The following is an 18251-nucleotide window of genomic DNA, read 5'->3' as shown; positions in this document are numbered from 1 at the left end:
TCCAGCTCTCTGGGGAAATATTCTCAGACTTTTAGGAGTGTTTGACAGTTTTTCAGAGCACAGAGAGTGGCACGGCAAATTAAGATCTGTACGTTTGATATGACTGGTAATCAAACCATCTACAGTTGCGATAAGATGCTCTATTTGTCTTTGCCTCGAGCCTTAAAGGTCCTATATTTCGCGAAATGGACTTTTGTGAGGTTTAAGTCTTGTTATAATGTTGTTACCTCATGAAAAAACATGCCGAGAATTGTGTTTTGTTTCATTCACACGTGTCTGAGTAACTATTTATTAACAGTCTGTCAAATCTCCAAAACTCCGAATGGTGTGAATGAAACAAAACAAAATTCCAGCTGTATTTTTATTGATGAAACAACATTATAACAGAGTAATATAGACCTTTTAGATCAGTGTAGGAGCCTAAACCCAGTTTGTAGTTTTTTCATTACTGAGATAATTATTCTTATTTTGTTTGATTTAATGTTTACTTAAAATGCATGATTTTTGGTATTTTGGTGGTTCTTTATGGTTAACTTGATTATTTGTTGATTATTTGTTAATTTTTGTATTATTTTGTGGTCTACGGCTCCCTATTTAAGATGGGACCGGGAGAGGGTGGAGTGGAGCCAAACAGTTTTTTGACCTCCTGTCACCTACACGTTAAAGTTCCCCTTTTTGTTTGTATCTGTATGTCCTATAAAGTGAATCCGCAGTAAAGAGTTTTTAAATTGCACTTGGATCGCTGTTCGTGGATTCTTTCATTTTTGAGGCATTTTAAAAGGTGGAACAAGGTGTGCAAAGCGTCAACTATGGCTTCACAAATGTTTGGACCTTAAAATCAGTATTTCCCAAACTTTCTTTCTGGAACCCCAGATTTTAAAAGTCACAAATCTTCACGACCCAAGTCAATAGACATTTTTCGTAAATCACAAAATAAATTTGCGACCATTATTGGACATTAATGAGGATATTTTATTGTTGACTGATCGTGTCTCTCTGAACAATCAGTATTACTCAAACAGTAATCAGTGTTTCCCACAGAACATTGGTTAGGCAAGGCGGTCCTGCCGGAAAAGTGAGGAGCAGGGGTGTGCGGAGATTCCGTGTACAGAGAAGAGGTGAGGAGCGGAGAGACTGGGCAGAGAAGAAGTGAGGAGCGGGGAGGGTGCATGGAAAAGAAGTGAGGAGTGGGGAGGGTGTGTGGAGAAGAAGTGAGGAGCGTGTAGGGTGTGTGGAGATTCCATGCACGGAGAAGAAGTGAGGAGCGTGTAGGGTGCGAGGAGAAGAAGTGAGGAGCGTGTAGGGTGTGTGGAGATTCCATGCACGGAGAAGAAGTGAGGAGCGTGTAGGGTGCGAGGAGAAGAAGTGAGGAGCGTGTAGGGTGTGTGGAGATTCCATGCACGGAGAAGAAGTGAGGAGTGAGGAGGGTGTGTGGAGAAGTGAGGAGCAGGGAGGGTGTGCAGGGAAGAAGTGAGGAGCGTGTAGGGTGTGTGGAGATTCCATGCACGGAGAAGAAGTGAGGAGTGAGGAGGGTGTGTGGAGAAGTGAGGAGCAGGGAGGGTGTGCAGGGAAGAAGTGAGGAGCGTGGAGGGTGCGAGGAGAAGAAGTGAGGAGCGAGGAGGGTGCGAGGAGAAGAAGTGAGGAGCGAGGAGGGTGTGTGGAGATTCCATGCACGGAGAAGAAGTGAGGAGCGAGGAGGGTGCGAGGAGAAGAAGTGAGGAGCGTGTAGGGTGTGTGGAGAAGTGAGGAGCATGGAGGGTGTGCAGGGAAGAAGTGAGGAGCGTGTAGGGTGTGTGGAGATTCCATGCACGGAGAAGAAGTGAGGAGCAGGGAGGGTGCGAGGAGAAGTTAGGAGTGGGGAGGCTGCACGGAGAGTCTGTGCATGGAGAAGGAGTGAGGAGCGGGAGTTGTGAGAAGATGTATGTATATTGCAGACCTACATGCAGTACACAGTTCTGAGACATGAGAGAGCGAGTGAATATCCTGTCCCCAGTAGAGCCAGTATTTCTATGCTTATTCCTTTCACTGCTATGTATATATGTGTGAATTGGAATTTTCTGTGCTCACAAAAATGAAAACAAAGCACAGAAACAGACTGAATGCTACATCTGATCTGCGTGTTGCTCTCTCCTCCTGCACCCCGGACTGGAACAAGCTCCAAAAACGCAGACAGGCCCACCATCATTAGAAATGATAAACTATGTTAAGACATGTTTTTTATAAATTCAATTTTTTTTTAATGATTTTATTGACTATTTTTTTCCAATGTTGCTGGTTCAATTGAATGTTGAAAAGAAAAAAAGTCCAAATCGGCAACTTATGGATCCTTTGCTGTTTTTTATTGCTGTTTTTTTTTCATTGTTTAAAACTTGAGTCAGAGAGACACGATGAATAATGTCAAATCCATCTTTACTTTGTGATTTACGAATAATGTCTTGGGTTGCGAATGTTTGGAACTTTTAAAATATGGGTCCCCAGAAAAAAAGTTTGTGAAACATACTTTAAAGAGATAAATCCAGTGAACTTTTATATGTGGTGGCAACATGGTGGACTTTTTATCTTAACAAGTTGATTGACTCTATAAATAGTGCTGTAGGTTCAGTCATGCTATTCAGTTTACATTGATACACTTCCACCAGTCTATACCAAGACATGTTATTTACGTTTATTCCAAATGAAAATGCAGGTTAAAAAAAAAACATTGGACATTTCCGTCTGGCTCATGTGGATCAAACGCGGTGGAAGTCCTGTTATCTCTGAGGTGCTGTTTTTTTATTTTTTTGCTAACTGTGTAAATGCCACTCTGCTCTGTGAATCCTCCACTTGAGAAAAAGAAAAAAAGCTTTAGAAAAGTCAAAGTGAGAGGAAGACATCTCACTGTGAGCCAGACGCAGATAGAGCCATTACACTTTGCAGTTCGGAAACGCAGTGTCTCATTCGCTCCAGTCTCGATGTACTGTACAGAATAACTATGAAACTCTGCTGGCCTGACCTTTTATTTAACTTGAAATACTGCTGCTGCTGCTGCTGACTACTACGTATAAAACATTTGTTGCATGACAGAAATTAGTCACGTTCATCTCTGAGTGACTGCAGATGGTGTTAGGCTCTGATTTTATTTTTTTTTTTCAGTACAATTATTTTTTAAAGACTGGAATACCTAATATTTATTCTTGTACATTTATACTTTTTTAAATTATAGTATAGAATATTGTTGTGGAAAAAATTATGTATCTCTTGATGATAAATAATTAATTCATTTGCGAAGCCCAGTGAGTTTTTGGAATACAAACAAAGGCTTATTCTTGTTAGAGCAGATATGGACAGGACTCTGCCCTGGCCAGAGACCTGTAGTCTCTCCCGAATATCCTCTCTCCAGTCACCCCTTCTCTCCCTCTTACGAGTACTGTATTTTTTTTACTATAAGTTGCTCCAGTCAGAGTATAAGTCACACCAGCCAAAAAATGTGTAATGAAGAAGAAAAAAACAACATTTTTAGGGGGAAATTTTTATAAAATCAGAGACCAGGAACTGATATTTCATGTTGAAAGTCAAGTTATAGTAAAAACAATAGAACAGAGAACAACAGACTGTTAACGTCACATATGAACAGTTCTTCAGATAAACTATAACATAAAAAAAACAGAACAGAACAAGTTTACCAAACTCTCCATCTCACTGCAAGTCACTAAATCTATTGAATTCTTCATCCTCTGTGTCACTTCTGAACAACTCCGACATCCGGAGGTAAACCGAGCGCCGCTTCCTCTCCTGTGTAGCTGTCGTCAGACTCAGCATCAGTGCCAGTGAGACTTATTCCGGCCTTTCTGAATCCCGACAGGATGGTTTCGGTTGTCTTTATGTTTGTTTAATTTTTAAATTATCAGTGGTACAGAAGTAATGGTGCGATCGACTGATGATACAGACAGGACAGAGGCTCTTTCTGCAGGAGACATGCGCAGTAGAGTGAAGTGACAGTGGTGCAGGAATAATAAAAGTAGCAGGTACTGACACACAAGCCTAGAGCAGCCTTCTCGAGGCTGTCAGTGTGAAAATTTTAATATAAAAGTCACAACAGAGTATAAGTCGCAGGAAACACCCAAACCGTGAAAAAAAATGTGACTTATTGTCTGAAAAATACGATATCTTCCCCAGAGCATCTGAGCTCTAAGTATTTATACAGAAATACAAGTTACATACATATCAAAGCAGAGTGACTTTTGTTTCACAGATTTGTGCTAAAACTACCTGTGCTTCCTTAGATTTTAGGACAGGGGTTTCCTGAGGGTGGGAACAGTTGTGTCTGCCGAGTCTTTACAAATGTTAATGACTGATCTGGTCTAAGATAGAAACCACATTCATTTACAAAAAGACAGATTGAGAGAAATCTTTCCACTACGTGATTTTCCATCACAATATATCGTAAAATAAATCATGATAAAATAAATACTTTCTCAATTTCTTGTTTTGTAAAGGAGCTCACCAGAGGAAAAAGGTTGGAGACCACTGATCTGATTATTCTAAGTATTTTCTGATGTATGTTTTATAGGTTCTCTTCTGAATGTTCTCGGATGCTGATTGATACTTTTCAGGTGGTGTCATCAACATTTCCTGGGGGTTTGATGCTATCTGTAGGCTCTGCTCTGTCTGAGGCTTTATTAGACTTTAATCTGAGCTTTATTTTAAAACAAACTGCACATAAGGAGCTGTCCTAGCTGGAAATACAACATGCGAGCTGATTTTTGTGGTTAAAAAAGACTCTCACACATAAAATTACAGTCACTAGCTCGCATTTTTAGTTACTCACACTCAACATTTTCTTGAAAACCAAACTCCTAAACCGGACCGTGAACACTCGTATTGATCACAGGCTTCTGAAAATGTGCTGTTCAAATCCATTTTTTTGTTTTTTTTTCTTGAGTTTTCAGACAATCTTAAAAACATTTTTGACAGTGTTTCCTAATGTGTGCGTTGTGTCACCATGGTAACTCCTAAACGTTCCACCATTAGAGATACACGTAGAACGCCCCCAGCACCGAGTCACTGTAAAATATCAATCGTTTAATTCTCCCTTAGAGGCATAAAAGCTGAGATAGATTTAGACAAACTTTATTGATCCACAAGGGAAATTATTTGGACACAGTAGCTCACACATCACAATATAATATAATAACAAAGAGTAAAAATATAAATGTAATAATACATTTTAAATAAGTAGCAAAAAAAGGTAGCAAGATACAGATGTCAATTAAAGCATAATTATATAAATGTAAAGTAATAAAATATAAAATCACAGTTATATACAAGAGTTCATAGGAAAACAGTGCAACAATGATATGATGATTGACAGGACATAGGGTTACCCGTTATATAAAGGTGAGTCATTGTACAGTTGTAGGGAGTATTATATGTTACATAAGATCATGACATGACAGAAAAAAACAATAGTCCAATGAGGTTCATTTGGTCTTCCGATAATTTATGTTATTAGGTTCTTTTTTCAGACCAAGAGTTTGTTTTCATACCTGACAGTTTCGACTGCTCACTAGCGCTCTTCCTCAGAGTCATGTGATGTTGCTGTGACATGTCCGGTCAGCTGATTTAAACAGGTTTTGGCGCTGTCTTCCTAACGGTGGAGGCAGGACGACAGCGCCATCTGCAGTCCGACTTCCTCAGGACAGCATCCCAGGTGTGTCAGAGTAAAAAAGCCCCCTCGTCCCGGTTTATCATCCCGGACAAAATAGAACCGGAGAATAAATGTAATGTCATATATGAAATACCCCGCATGTCCATGTCCTGCAATAAAACGTACATTGGGGAAACAGGGAGGGCGTTCAGCACACGAAAAAAGGAACATAGAACAGAATGCGAGAAAGAAACAGCGAAGGTGAACACAAAGCAGAACAGGAACAACTCAAGTCAGCCATTTCTGAGCACTGAAAAAGAGAGAACCACATTATGGACATGGACGGAGCAAACATCATTGGGCCAGAAGAAAACAAACTCTGTCATTGGATTAAAGAGGCAATCGAAATACGAAAACGTGCCCATGGGACGATAAACCAGGACGAGGGGGCTTTTTTTACTCTCACACACCTGGGATACTGTCCTGAGGAAGTCGGACCGCAGATGGCGCTGTCGTCCTGCCTCCACCGGTATTAAGACAGCGCCTAAACCTGTTTAAATCAGCTGAGCGAACACGTCACAGCAACATCACATGACTCTGAAGAAGCCCACGAGTGAAACTGTCAGGTATGAAAACAAACTCTTGGTCTGAAAAACATGAACGAAATCTATTGATGTTCCAAAAGAAAATGTGAGAGCTGGTAGGTTTTTTAATTGTTTCTGTTATATTTGTGTATGTCCAGAGTTTGGTGGGACAGTGACGGCCTCCACATCGTCCAGCTGAGAACCTCAGACCAGGGGCAATACAAATGCATCTGCAGCAACATCCACGGGTCAGACTCAGAGACCTCTACACTCAGGGTGGCAGGTGAGGAACACAATTTATACACTGATTTATTTACTTTATTAAATATTTCCCCATATGATCAAGATGAATGTCATGAAATTCTCTTGTTACAATAGCAGTGTTTACACCAAGATTCTGATTTCTGGAGTATTATTTAAGATTCTTTAAATTCCATGTAAATATTCACATCTTATTTGAGTAATATGTTTTATTTCTGATAGTTGACAAGAGAAATTATGCTAAAAAGAAGACAAATATTCAAAGAGCTGTAAAAAATTAAATGTACTTTGTCCAAATACAAAAAAAAAATCTGCAAATTCTCAAAAACGTCACCAGGTGCTTTTGATCAGATTTCGTTTGTGCACATGAACACACAAAAAAATCACAAAAAATCAAATCTAATTATTGTGTTATCAAATTACCCTTGAATTATTTCCCCACCTTGTAAAAGCATCCACAGTCCCAGCATTTGTTTAGCTGCTGACTTAGGCTCTCAAGAGTATTTTGAATCAAATCTTGAGTATTTTAAAATAAAGTATAATATTTTACGAGTTTTGTAATGTGCTTCTGCCCCCTCCCAGTACCTCCAGCCATCTCTGTGTCCTGGAGGAACGCCACAGACCACGGAGTCGTGCTGGGACAGAGCATCAGAGCCACTGTGGGCGCTACCGTCAGTGTCCAGCAGGGGGCCAACCTCACCCTGGACTGCCCCACTTCTGGTATGTGCATTACATAGATCATAGGATACTAATTACAAACGACGGTACGTGTTTATTGTTATTATTACTACAATAATATTACACACAAAGCCTGAGGGTACTCCTTATAATAATAGAAGAGAGAATAATAGAGTATTTAAGTTTTCAAAATAGGTCGCGTTCACTTTCTTGCTGTGTAACTCTGTGGGAAATTCACTGTTTTTGAAAGGAATCTCCATACTTTTTGCCGTGGACTGTATAAAGAAGTGGTCTAAGGGAGTGTGATGTTACCTATAGCGTTCGGTTCCAGTCAAATGAAGCTCATGGGGCTAGCAGTTACAGGAGAGAATAGGAGTTTATTAACAAACTAAATGACGAAATAAAAAAACACCAGGATCATGCGGAGCTTTTAATACAAACATTTTAAGACCAAGAGAGAAGGGGTGACAATATTCCAGTGTAAGTCAATTAGAAGCACGGTCAGAAGGATCCAGAAGCACCCCATGTTCACTTCCTATATGATGGAGAGCTGGAGCAGAGACCTCCTACTATATAAAATGGCATACAGTAGTGTTTTATATTAAATTGGGCCTAGTATCTTGTATAAACATATCTTCCATTGAAGTCGCTTAACAAGTCCAGGCTTATCCTGAAATCCTGAGATGAAACTAGCTCCATCTCCAGTTTAAGCCTCAACTCGTTCCATGACAGAAATAAGCCTGAGTCTGATCAAAGCTAATTCAGGCCTGAAGTTTAAGATACACTTCATGCGCTTGCGGTGACTCTGATGAGGTCAGAGCAATGGGGCAACGACATCAAGGAAAATGGGCTCAAAGTGTGGCTTTTTTAATGATCTGATTAAATGAGAGAGGAGTCACAGCGCGCAGGGACAAGAGTTTGATATGGACCATGGAACTTTTCGGGTCGTTTGAGGAGCGAGAGGAACAACACAACTCCTCTCCTCTCCTGTTTGCTCCGTGGACAGAGAGGAGGCGGGCTGCATAGTGCGGAGCCTGGTTAATGAAGCTGGGGAATGAAGTTGCCTCACCTCTTTCCAATGCATGGTAGTACGTGCGGAGCATAAGTTGCACTGTGCATAAAAGTAAAGCTGTAACGGAGCTTTTCACAGCCTAGAAGAAACAATAAAATCTGACTTGACGTGTTTGCAGTTTGACAGGGAGCAAGAGACAAGGGGATGAAGAGAGATAAACAGAGGTAGATTTGATGAAGGAGCCATCATGATGTGATAAAAAACAGTTCGTCCTCATCCTTCAAAAATTAAGAAATATATTTTAAAAAAGTCTGATCAACCAAAGATTTCACAACCTCCCTGTTGAAGCCGTCTGGACTATGCTTATTGCCCACAAATGTTAAACCTTGATATCGTGATTTGTTAAATATTGACTCCATTGCATTTTTGATTTCCAGGCTTCCCCCGGCCCACAGTGACCTGGTTGAGGAGAGGCCGCCCTCTGCCCCCCGGAGCGGTGCCCCTCTCCTCTGGTTCTCTCTGGATCAGAAACGTGTCTCTGTCAGATCTGGGCACATACTGCTGCCTCGCCAACAACTCCATCGGGAAATCCATCGCCTCCACTGTCCTGCACGTGGACCCACAGAAACCAGGCAAGAGTAAAACTAACTCACTAAACTAAATTAAGTATTACTATGGTGAGAAGTGAGGGGCAAAAAGGGAACGTACATACAGTAGATTCAGAACGCTCTCAGACTCACTTTAAAGATGCTCTATGTAACTTTTCTCTTAGGATCCGCCACCTACTTGTTTTCATGAAGATGTTATTGCGTTCCCAGAATATTCCACAGTATGGCATTAAACTTACCTGTTTCCATACCTTACCTTTGTTTTTTTTGCAATATAAAGCTATATTGTAGAGAAAAGCAAAAAAGTTACATAGTTTAAACAAAGTTTAAATGGTTAATTTTCATCGTCTTGAGTAGAAACTAAGTCTAAATTTTTGAAAGTTATTTGGGAGTAAATGGCACGAGTTTGAATACTTCTGCCCAGAGGTGGGACCAAGTCGTTGTTTTGCAAGTCTTACGTAAGTCTCAAGTCTTTGACCTCAAGTCCGAGTCACGTACCAAGTCAAATACAGGCAAGTCCAAGTCGAGTCTCAAGTCACTGGTCCATAAGTCCAAGTCAAGTCCAAGTCTTCTGCTTTGAGCTTCAACTCATTTCAAGTCTTTAAACCAAAAAAGTTTAAAATCTTAGATTTTTGCAATTTATATGAATTTTAAATTAAATTGTACTTAAAGTCTTGGTATACTTGTATGAGTATTTATATAAGTGTTCTAGAAATGCAAATTTTTCCTTTTTAAATGTCTTGACAAGATCTTAGTGTGAATCATTACTGTCAGAAAAGAAGGAATTCAGATTTAAAAGTGCTTAATAACAGTTATTTTGTCGAATAGTCTTCACTGAAATTGAACGATTATGTTCTGTGTAGTTCCTTCGGTTTTACTGTGTTGTAATGTATATTACTGTAGTACATTTGAGGATACCAGATCACTGTACTTCAGTTACATCCAAAGTAACAAACAAAGAAGTGGGAGCGACATGTTCCAGTTTGTTCCTGTAAAATTCAGCTATTCAGGTATTTTATAAAAACATTTATTTTTTTAGAAAAATCATCAAGTCTTCTCAAGTCACTGACCTTCAAATCCAAGTCGAGTCCCAAGACTTAGCCTATTTTATCAAGTCAAGTCTCAAGTCCTGAAAATAGTGACTCAAGTCTGACTCGAGTCCAAGTCATGACTTACAAGTCTCCACCTCCGCTTTTGTCAATGAAACTTTATGGCAGGAGTTGTTGCAATTTAGGATTCAAAGTTAAATTAATTTATAAAAACTTAACTGTATATCAAATAAATGTTAAAGATAAAAACACATGTAGCATACACAATATAATTTTTTATTTAAAAACAGCAAAATGTCTGATCCAGTTTCATCCGTTGTGTCCTTAGCCCCCCTGTCGCGTGTGAGTGAGAGCCGCTCCGCCCTGTCTGAAGAGCTGAACTGGAGGAGGCTGCTGATGGCGTCCAGCCGAGGAACCAGTGTTTACATCCGCCCCGGAGAGGCCCTCAGGATAGGTAAATTGTTTGTGATGGCCTGAAATGATATGTTATTATTTCTTTCTTTTTGTTCAATCATTTTATTTTACTTAAGGACATGCGTACTGAACACACACCCACATTCAAAAGAGACTGGTAAAGCAAAGTTTATTTGTAGAGCACAATTCGTACACAAAGTAATTCAAAATGCTTTAAAGAATAAGAAATACATTAAAATCACAATACAAACTAATCAAAACATACATAATCATTATAAAAATTTTAAAAAAGAGAGTGACTTTACATTTTTGAGCCTGGATTTAAACACATTCAGAGTAGAGTCTGTCTCACATCTTCAGGAAGACTGTTCCAGGTTTTATCTGCATAAAACTGAAACGCTGACTCCCCGTGTTTAATCCTGACTCTTGGCAGCAGCAGGAGGCCAGTTCCTGAGCTGCTCAGAGTGCAAGAGGGTTCATATGGCACTAACTTTGATCGTGTGGCTTTTTTATGTGTAAAATCCTTTAGTTGTCCAGGTAGGATCCATGGCAAAGGAGAAATTCATTTTGTCAGCCGGACAAAAGTCTATTTTACCTTTTTTATGTTATAATTTCTGATTCAATGAAGGAGCCAAATCTCATTTTTTGGAATAAATATTAAAAAAACAACAACTTATAATTACTGGTCAGTTGTTGGGTCCATACATTTGCCATAGTAATCTTATTTACTGTATTTAAAAAAAAATGCACAATGAAGAAGAAAAAAACATGCATAAGTCACACTTTTGGGGGGAAATTTATTTTATAAAATTAGAGACCAGGAACCATTTCATCTTGAGAGGCAAATTATAATAATAGCAATAGAATAAAAAACAACAGTCTGAATAGGTATTAATATATTAATGTAACATATTAGCAGTTATTCAGAGAACTAGAGCATAAACAACAGAACACAACATAAGTTTACCAAACTCTCCATCTCACTCCAAGTCACTAAATCAATTGAATCAATTGCATTCTTCATTCTCCGTGTCACTTCTGAGCAGCTCCGCGCAACTTCAGTTATCATTGAAGTCCATGCTTCGTCATCCAGTAACTTCCAGGAAAGTTGCACTGCAGATCCTCCCATTTGCCGTGAAGCTGTGTTCTCCATTCCCGCTTTCCGCCAGTCCCAAACAAGTTCCTTACTCATTCCAGACTTTCTTTCTGCTGCTCGATTACCAATTTCTGCTGCATAGTTCACTACTTGCAGCAGGACAGCGGCTTTTTTTGCAGGAGACATGTTCAGAAAACTGATACACAAGCCTAGAGCGGCTGTCAGTCTGAAAATATTTATATATAAGTTTCAGGATCACCAAAACCACGAAAAAAAACTGCGACTTATAGTCCGAAAAATACTGTATCTTTAATTGTTTAAACTGACATTATTTACTTGCATTGGCTTAAACTTAGACAAACTTTACTGATCCACAAGGGACATTTTTTGGACACAGTAGCTCACGCATCACAATATAATATAATAACACAGAATAAAAATATAAATGGTAATAATGAATTCTAAATAAGTAGCAAACATAGCAAGAGACTAAGTGTCAAATACAGCATCATTATTTGACACTATATAAACTAGGGATGGGCATGATTAATCGATTAATCGATAATTGATCATTAAGAATTTCATCGATTACGTTCATTTTAATCGACAAACCGAATGTAGGTTGCTGTGCGTAGCGTGACCAAACAGGGTCTGTACATGTAGTCTCTTTGCACTCAGAAGGAGCGAGCAAACACAAACAGTCGGTCAGTCTGCAACGCAAATGTGTATTTAACGATGACTTGTACAAGAAATTCCACGCTTTCCGTTGCGTTCGGGACAAGTGTGAGTCCATGTGCACAGTTTACAAAGCAGCACATATGTTTCGGTGTCCAGTGGGAAAAAGTTTTGCCAGGTGACGAGTCCCCATCTCCCACCTCCCGTACGGTGTCCTGGTTTTGACAAACGCAAATCTGGTCACACTAACCTGTATTCCACTGAGTCATGTCTTTTAATCCAACAGAAGTTGACCGCATCAGCGACACAAGAGCTGTAGTTTTATCTTCACTTAGTTTATGCAAATTAGCGATGTGGTTTTAAGTTTCGTTTTTGTGAGAGTTGCGCAAAACTGCGTTAAACACATTATAATGTCAAACGGGCTGATGTGGCTCTAGAGTCGTTACGGTTTATATGTCGTAAAGTTGAATTTATGTATGCAGATTAGTAGTGCAGATAGTAATAATAATGATGATCATTTTAATATAAACACGTTAATGATTTATCGATAATCGTTAATCGTTAATTCTTCCGACGATCGATTAAGAAAATTTCATCGAATGCCCATCCCTAACATAAACGCATGTGCACAAGTAAATAAAAAAAAATAGCACAAATATATCTCAGCTGTATACAATAGGTTATAGGAAAATACTCCAACATTCAAAATAGTCTGGTCATCTGGCTTTTTATGTCATAGTTTCTGATTGAGGGTCTATACAAGTTCTAAGGTGAATTCTTAGTTTTTGGAAGAAATATTAAAAAAAATAATAAAAATAAGTCTGAGATTGGGTCCACATATTTACCAAATTAATATGACTTGAATATGTTTAAACTGACAACCTTAAACTGGCACCTTTGTGATTTTGAAACTATTGTGAAATATATAATCCAAACTTAGTTAATTTGTGCTGATAAAGATGACTTTAAACTGTATGCCAGTTTTTGTTTCATGTGGATAGGCCCAGTAAATACAGAAAAACTGAATACAAGCCAGGTCAAAACATCTACACAGAGACAGTTAAAAGATCATTTTTTTCAATTTTAAAGGTGCACCATGTCACTTTTCGGTTGAGAGATCATTACCTGTTTGTTTTTTTTTTCTTTGAATATGTCATTGCTCTGTCTGGAATGTTCCACAGTATGACATTAAACAGCTCTACCTTACATTTATTAAATTACAGGTGGTGTTAGAGCTCAAGAATACCTAGAAAAACAGGTATTCTGACTGTTCACTCTAAGCAGGGTCGCCTTTACACGGATCATACCTGTAACTTGGTCTGGGTTCGGTCTCCATGAAGATAGAAAGATTTAATGTCATACTGTGAAACATTCCAGACAAAGCGATAACATCTCCGCGGAGAAAGTTATTTGACGGACCCTCAAACAGAAAAGATGCACAATGCACTTTTAAACTTTGGGCAGTTTTGATAATTTCAGTGTCACTTGAACGCAACACGTTCAACCTCACACTTGAACAACGAAGAGGACTGTAATTGTATATTCATTATAACAAGGATTTTCTTGGGAATCCTGTTTGTAGCGTCTTCAATCTGTTACTAATGCGGAAGCAATGAGCCTTGAGTGGTATTTATCCTACATTGTCCCATTCATTTTTAATTACAGATCTTATGGTGCATTCATTATCCTAATTATGTTCTTCAAAATGTAATGAGACTTTTACATTAGAGTCTCAAACAAATCCCATTATTACTACAATCACACAATCTGCATCTGTGCAATTATAGTTTCTCTTTGAGCCTGATGCGTGATTTTTTACTTTTTTTTAAAGGTCCTGTATTATACAAATTGACTCATGTGAGGTTTTAGCAATGTTATAATGTTTTTGTCTCCAAGAATATATCTGGAGTTGTGTTTCGTTAAAGTTTTTCTGTAGTTTTATTTTTAGTCTGGCTACGTCTCCAAAGGTCAGAATGGTCTGTTCCACCTTGTGATGTCGTGAAGCTGTGGTTTTCAAGTTAACACCAACCTTTTACATTTTGTTCAGTAGAGATTGGCAATTCCTGGTCTGAAAAAATCCACACGATTCTACTGAAAATGTAAGAGGTTTCAAAACTTATGATAACTTTTTATAAAACCCCTTAACACCTGACTTTATATAGACGTATATTTGCCTTTAAGTAGATGGTAAATTAAGTTGAGATTATTAATTTGACTACAGAAAAAAATAGATAAATAAAAAGAAATTTGGGTATGTTGCAAATTTCCGACAACTATAAACAAGTGCTTGCCAAAAGTTCCTAGGAAGGTCCTGTATATGCACTATTTGGAGACTGCATCCACTGTCTCAGCTTTATATCTTGATCCAAACAGTTTGTTGCATATTTGTGGCGTCGTCGGCGTTAAGGGGTTAACATTTAGTAATACTAGAATTAAATCTTCTCCTGAAACATACCTGAAGATGTGTCTTGTTTAATTTGCTCATGTTTGATTTAAGATCATTCGCAAGAGCTCTATTTGATTGGTCCCACTGTTTAATGTCATAATCCAGTAATCGATTTGATTTTTGGCCCAAGGCTGAAACAGCAGTTTGCAACAGGTTTACAATACCAGAAAAAAACTATTTGACCTCTGATTCTGTATCTTATTTTTACTGTGTTAAAAATGTGAAAGGCAGAACTGGTTCAGTTTTAAACAGCTTTACATCACTAACAACTAACAACAAACAGCATGCTAACTGCAGCCTTCCTGGTTTGCAGACAATAAAATAGTTTATAGTTAGATGGAAACAGGACATCACAGTCTTATTTGGACCCTAAGAGCTGCTTTATGTTTATGTTTTTATGTTTATGTTTAAATTGTTGTATAAATGGATGAAACAATGGGGTGGGGGGGCTGCTGTTTTTAATTATTGTATTGTAATTTTTCTGTTGCATGTGAAGCACTTTGTGCTACATTTCAAATGTATGAAAAGTGCTATACAAATAAAGTGATTGATTGATTGATTTACACACATATATATTAAATATAAGATGCATTGTGTAACTTTTAGTACCACAGTATGGTATTAAACCATTCTATCTCTATTAGGGCTGGGTACATTTAGAAGTTGTCAATATGATACATACCTCAATACATAGGCCATGATACGATACATATCTCGATACAGTGCACTTTTGATATATTTCAATTGATTCAATACAGTTCAATAAAAAAATAATAGCTAAATTCACAGCTGTGATACTAAAAGTCTTTGTTAAATCACTTCTTGTGCAAAGTTAATGTGAAAAACACATTTTAATCATCAAAACAGTGAAAATGTCAAATGTGTGGCATAAATGAGTTTCTTCCACTAAACAAGCAAAAAACTGCAGCACTGTAACAAAATTATTTAGTAAAATATACCAAAAAATACTCTTGCCAAAATATCGATACAGCAGCCCATGATATCGATACTGTATCATCACATTAAACGACATGCTATATCGATATTTCAGTATTTTTGCACACCCCTAATCTCCACGAAGACCAAACCAGACCAAGTTACAGGCCAGATCTGTGGAGAGGCAACCTCATTCACAATTAGAATGCCTGATTTTCTAGGTATTTTTGAGCTACAAAACCGCAAGTAATAGAATAAATATAATTTAGAGCTGTTTAAAGTCTTACTGTGGAACATTTCAGGCAGAGCAATGACATATCCATTAAAAACATGTGCAGTTACTGATAGGATGATTTTCTTTTCCATGTAGGATGCCCAGTAGTACCTCACCACACCATGCCCGTGCGCTGGTACTTCAACAACCAGAGTCTGGCGGAGGGGGCCCATCCCAGCCGCCCCTCTGTCCCTCAGTACCAGGTTCTGGCCGGAGGGAGAGCCCTGGAGGTCAGCACAGTCCAGGGCCAATTCTCGGGGCGGTACCAGTGTGAGACGCTCCTGAGCTCCAGCAGACATCCGCTCACAGCCTGGATCTACGTCCACTCACAAGGTACACACAGATGTTATATAATCAACCACAGTGTGCAAAAACTATGACAAAATAGACGAGCTGCTTGCTGCTTGCCTTTTGAGTGAATACATGTTTCCTTGCTTACTCTCGCCATGTCCTTCATTATTTTTGCTTTGCTCCTTGTCCTTGAAAATATCCCTATTCAACTTTGTATTAATTAACTGAAAGACACATGTTTTGCAAAAAGAAGATTAAGGGTGGAGACAGACTGAAAACTCAAAGAGAAACCTTTTGTAAAGAATCCTTTAGGCAACAAACTCCCTTGGCCTGAACGAGAATATTGACTTTCCTTTCTCTTTTCTCTCTTTTTCTGTCTTTTTCGGGGTCCTCTTGTGACACAGTGACCAGACTGATGTCCCTCTGTGTAAAAAAATTCAGAAAGACGTTAATATTAAAGGTTGTATGGAGGATTTTTTTTTGTTTCAAGTTGTCAATGATAGCATTATAGAGATGCAGTAGCCTTGTAATTATGATGACCAAAAAAAAGAGAATAAAAATTCATCAACTCTGGACGTGGTGGGGCTAAACATTTGCCAATAGATAACGACACTGCCTCGTTATCTGTGAGCTGACAGGCTGTCAATCAAACTCCCTACGTTTCTAGCGTAACTGACTTGCCTGCGCGCCGCCGGTACGTGGTTTACGTACGCCTGTCACGCAGTCCACAGACGCAAGACGCACAGACGCTGTTTACTCCACCAACGCAACAGTTCTTAGCGGCTTTTTTTGACCTATATCTTCCTCGCAGTTCGCACAAAGTTTGTTTGCAATGGCGACAAGAATCCAGGAGCAGTTCGCCGCAAAAGAAAGTCCGTTTTTGAGGTTGCTGAAAGAAGAAGACAAGGGGAAAAGCAGCGAAGCCAAACTAAGGTGATTCTTGTAGATTCATTCCAGCGATGGCGCGACTGAAGCAGACGCAGGGTCTAAAGACTGACGTACTGGTCGCCACAAATTACTCCTGGACAGGTCACTTCTGCTTATTATGAAAACGTACTTTATTTCCAAGAGCTAGACAAACGTTTTTCAGGAGAAAGCGATATCCTATGTCTGAAAATGTAATTTTCAAGGCAAAGAAAGAGTCCACTTGCTGCTGCGTGTTGTGGCTAGTTCATTCGCACTGAATCTCCGCGCACTCTTCTCTGCACCCCTTTCCTGCTCCTCTCCCCGCTGCCCGATCCACTCTTCCCCCTGCTCCTCACTTCTCCGGGCACGGAATCTCCGCGCACCACTCCCCTCTCCTCTCTCCTCTCTCCTCTCCTCTCTCCTCTCTCCTCTCTCCTCTCTCCCTGCTCCTGCTCCGCTCTTCTCCCTCCTCCTCACTTCTCGTCCGCGCAACGAAATGTCCGCGCACCCGCTCCCCCCGCTCCTCACTTCTCCGTCTTGCCTAACCAACACTGTAGTTAGTTGTTTACAAGTCATGTGCAGCACCGGCTGTAAACAAACCTGTTTCTGGCGTAAGGAGGAGGAGGGAGGAGGCGTTTCTACGTAGGAGCTGTAGGGGAGGGGGGGTGGTTTCACGCATGCGCAACATTTGAAAAAGGACAAACAGTCGCTGGATTTCTCGTTCCTTGGAAAATCCTCTATACAACCTTTAACTTACATTCTGCATTTGGAACTTCACAAATTTCCTTTTCACTTTTGTAAAAATGTACTTAACTGTGCGGCACAGTAGATGAGTGGCTAGCACACAGCAAAAAGATTTCAGGTTCGATCCCAGACTCACCAGGCCTTTCTGGGTCGAGTTTGGATCTTCTCCCTGTGTCTGTAGGTTACACTTCACAATAACAAAGGGAGGCAACTAGTGAACGTCTGTCAGTGAGAGTAGCAAACAGAAACTGCCGTTCAGTCGCCAGGAGGGACAGGCGCACACCACTTTTATTGGTCCAGGCGACAGATGTGTAGAAAAGGGATTGGAGGAACGGAACGTCAATCCTCCAAACACAGCACAACGGACGTCGGCGCCAGTCCAACAGCGACGGAACCACACCCCACCAATCAGGTGTCAAGTACCACACAGGACATGCAAATACGGAAGGTACAAGCTGCAAAATCAACGGGGAGCACCAGGCGAGGAGGAGCCGGAGCCAGGCCGCGAGCCGTGAACAACTCCTCAGACTCTGGGTTCCCCCATCAACCCAAAACATGCACTATAGGTCAAATCTTCCAGCTAAGGTAGTCCTGACCAAGACCACCAACAAGATTAGGGAGATCGGTCAAGCAAATGATGGGACTGAATGG

The 18251-nt window shown here is 39.7% G+C and overlaps 1 protein-coding gene across 1 annotated transcript in view; it reads left to right on the top strand.

The window, feature by feature from the left end:
* adamtsl3 (ADAMTS-like 3) overlaps positions 1 to 8959 on the top strand; it is a 503662-nt gene extending 494703 nt beyond the window's left edge. Inside the window, exons 24-27 of the mRNA XM_055154339.1 lie at positions 6369 to 6493; positions 7054 to 7191; positions 8599 to 8793; positions 8934 to 8959. Coding sequence (XP_055010314.1) covers positions 6369 to 6493; positions 7054 to 7191; positions 8599 to 8793; positions 8934 to 8959 — 484 coding nt within the window. The remainder of the gene's footprint in view (positions 1 to 6368; positions 6494 to 7053; positions 7192 to 8598; positions 8794 to 8933) is intronic.
* Positions 8960 to 18251: the final 9292 nt, after the last annotated feature.

The sequence above is a fragment of the Boleophthalmus pectinirostris genome, unplaced genomic scaffold (genome assembly GCF_026225935.1).
Source record: "Boleophthalmus pectinirostris isolate CB_2022bp ecotype Guang Dong unplaced genomic scaffold, ASM2622593v1 HiC_scaffold_19, whole genome shotgun sequence".
Lineage (NCBI taxonomy): Eukaryota > Metazoa > Chordata > Actinopteri > Gobiiformes > Gobiidae > Boleophthalmus > Boleophthalmus pectinirostris.
This window is presented reverse-complemented; position numbering and strand designations above follow the sequence as displayed.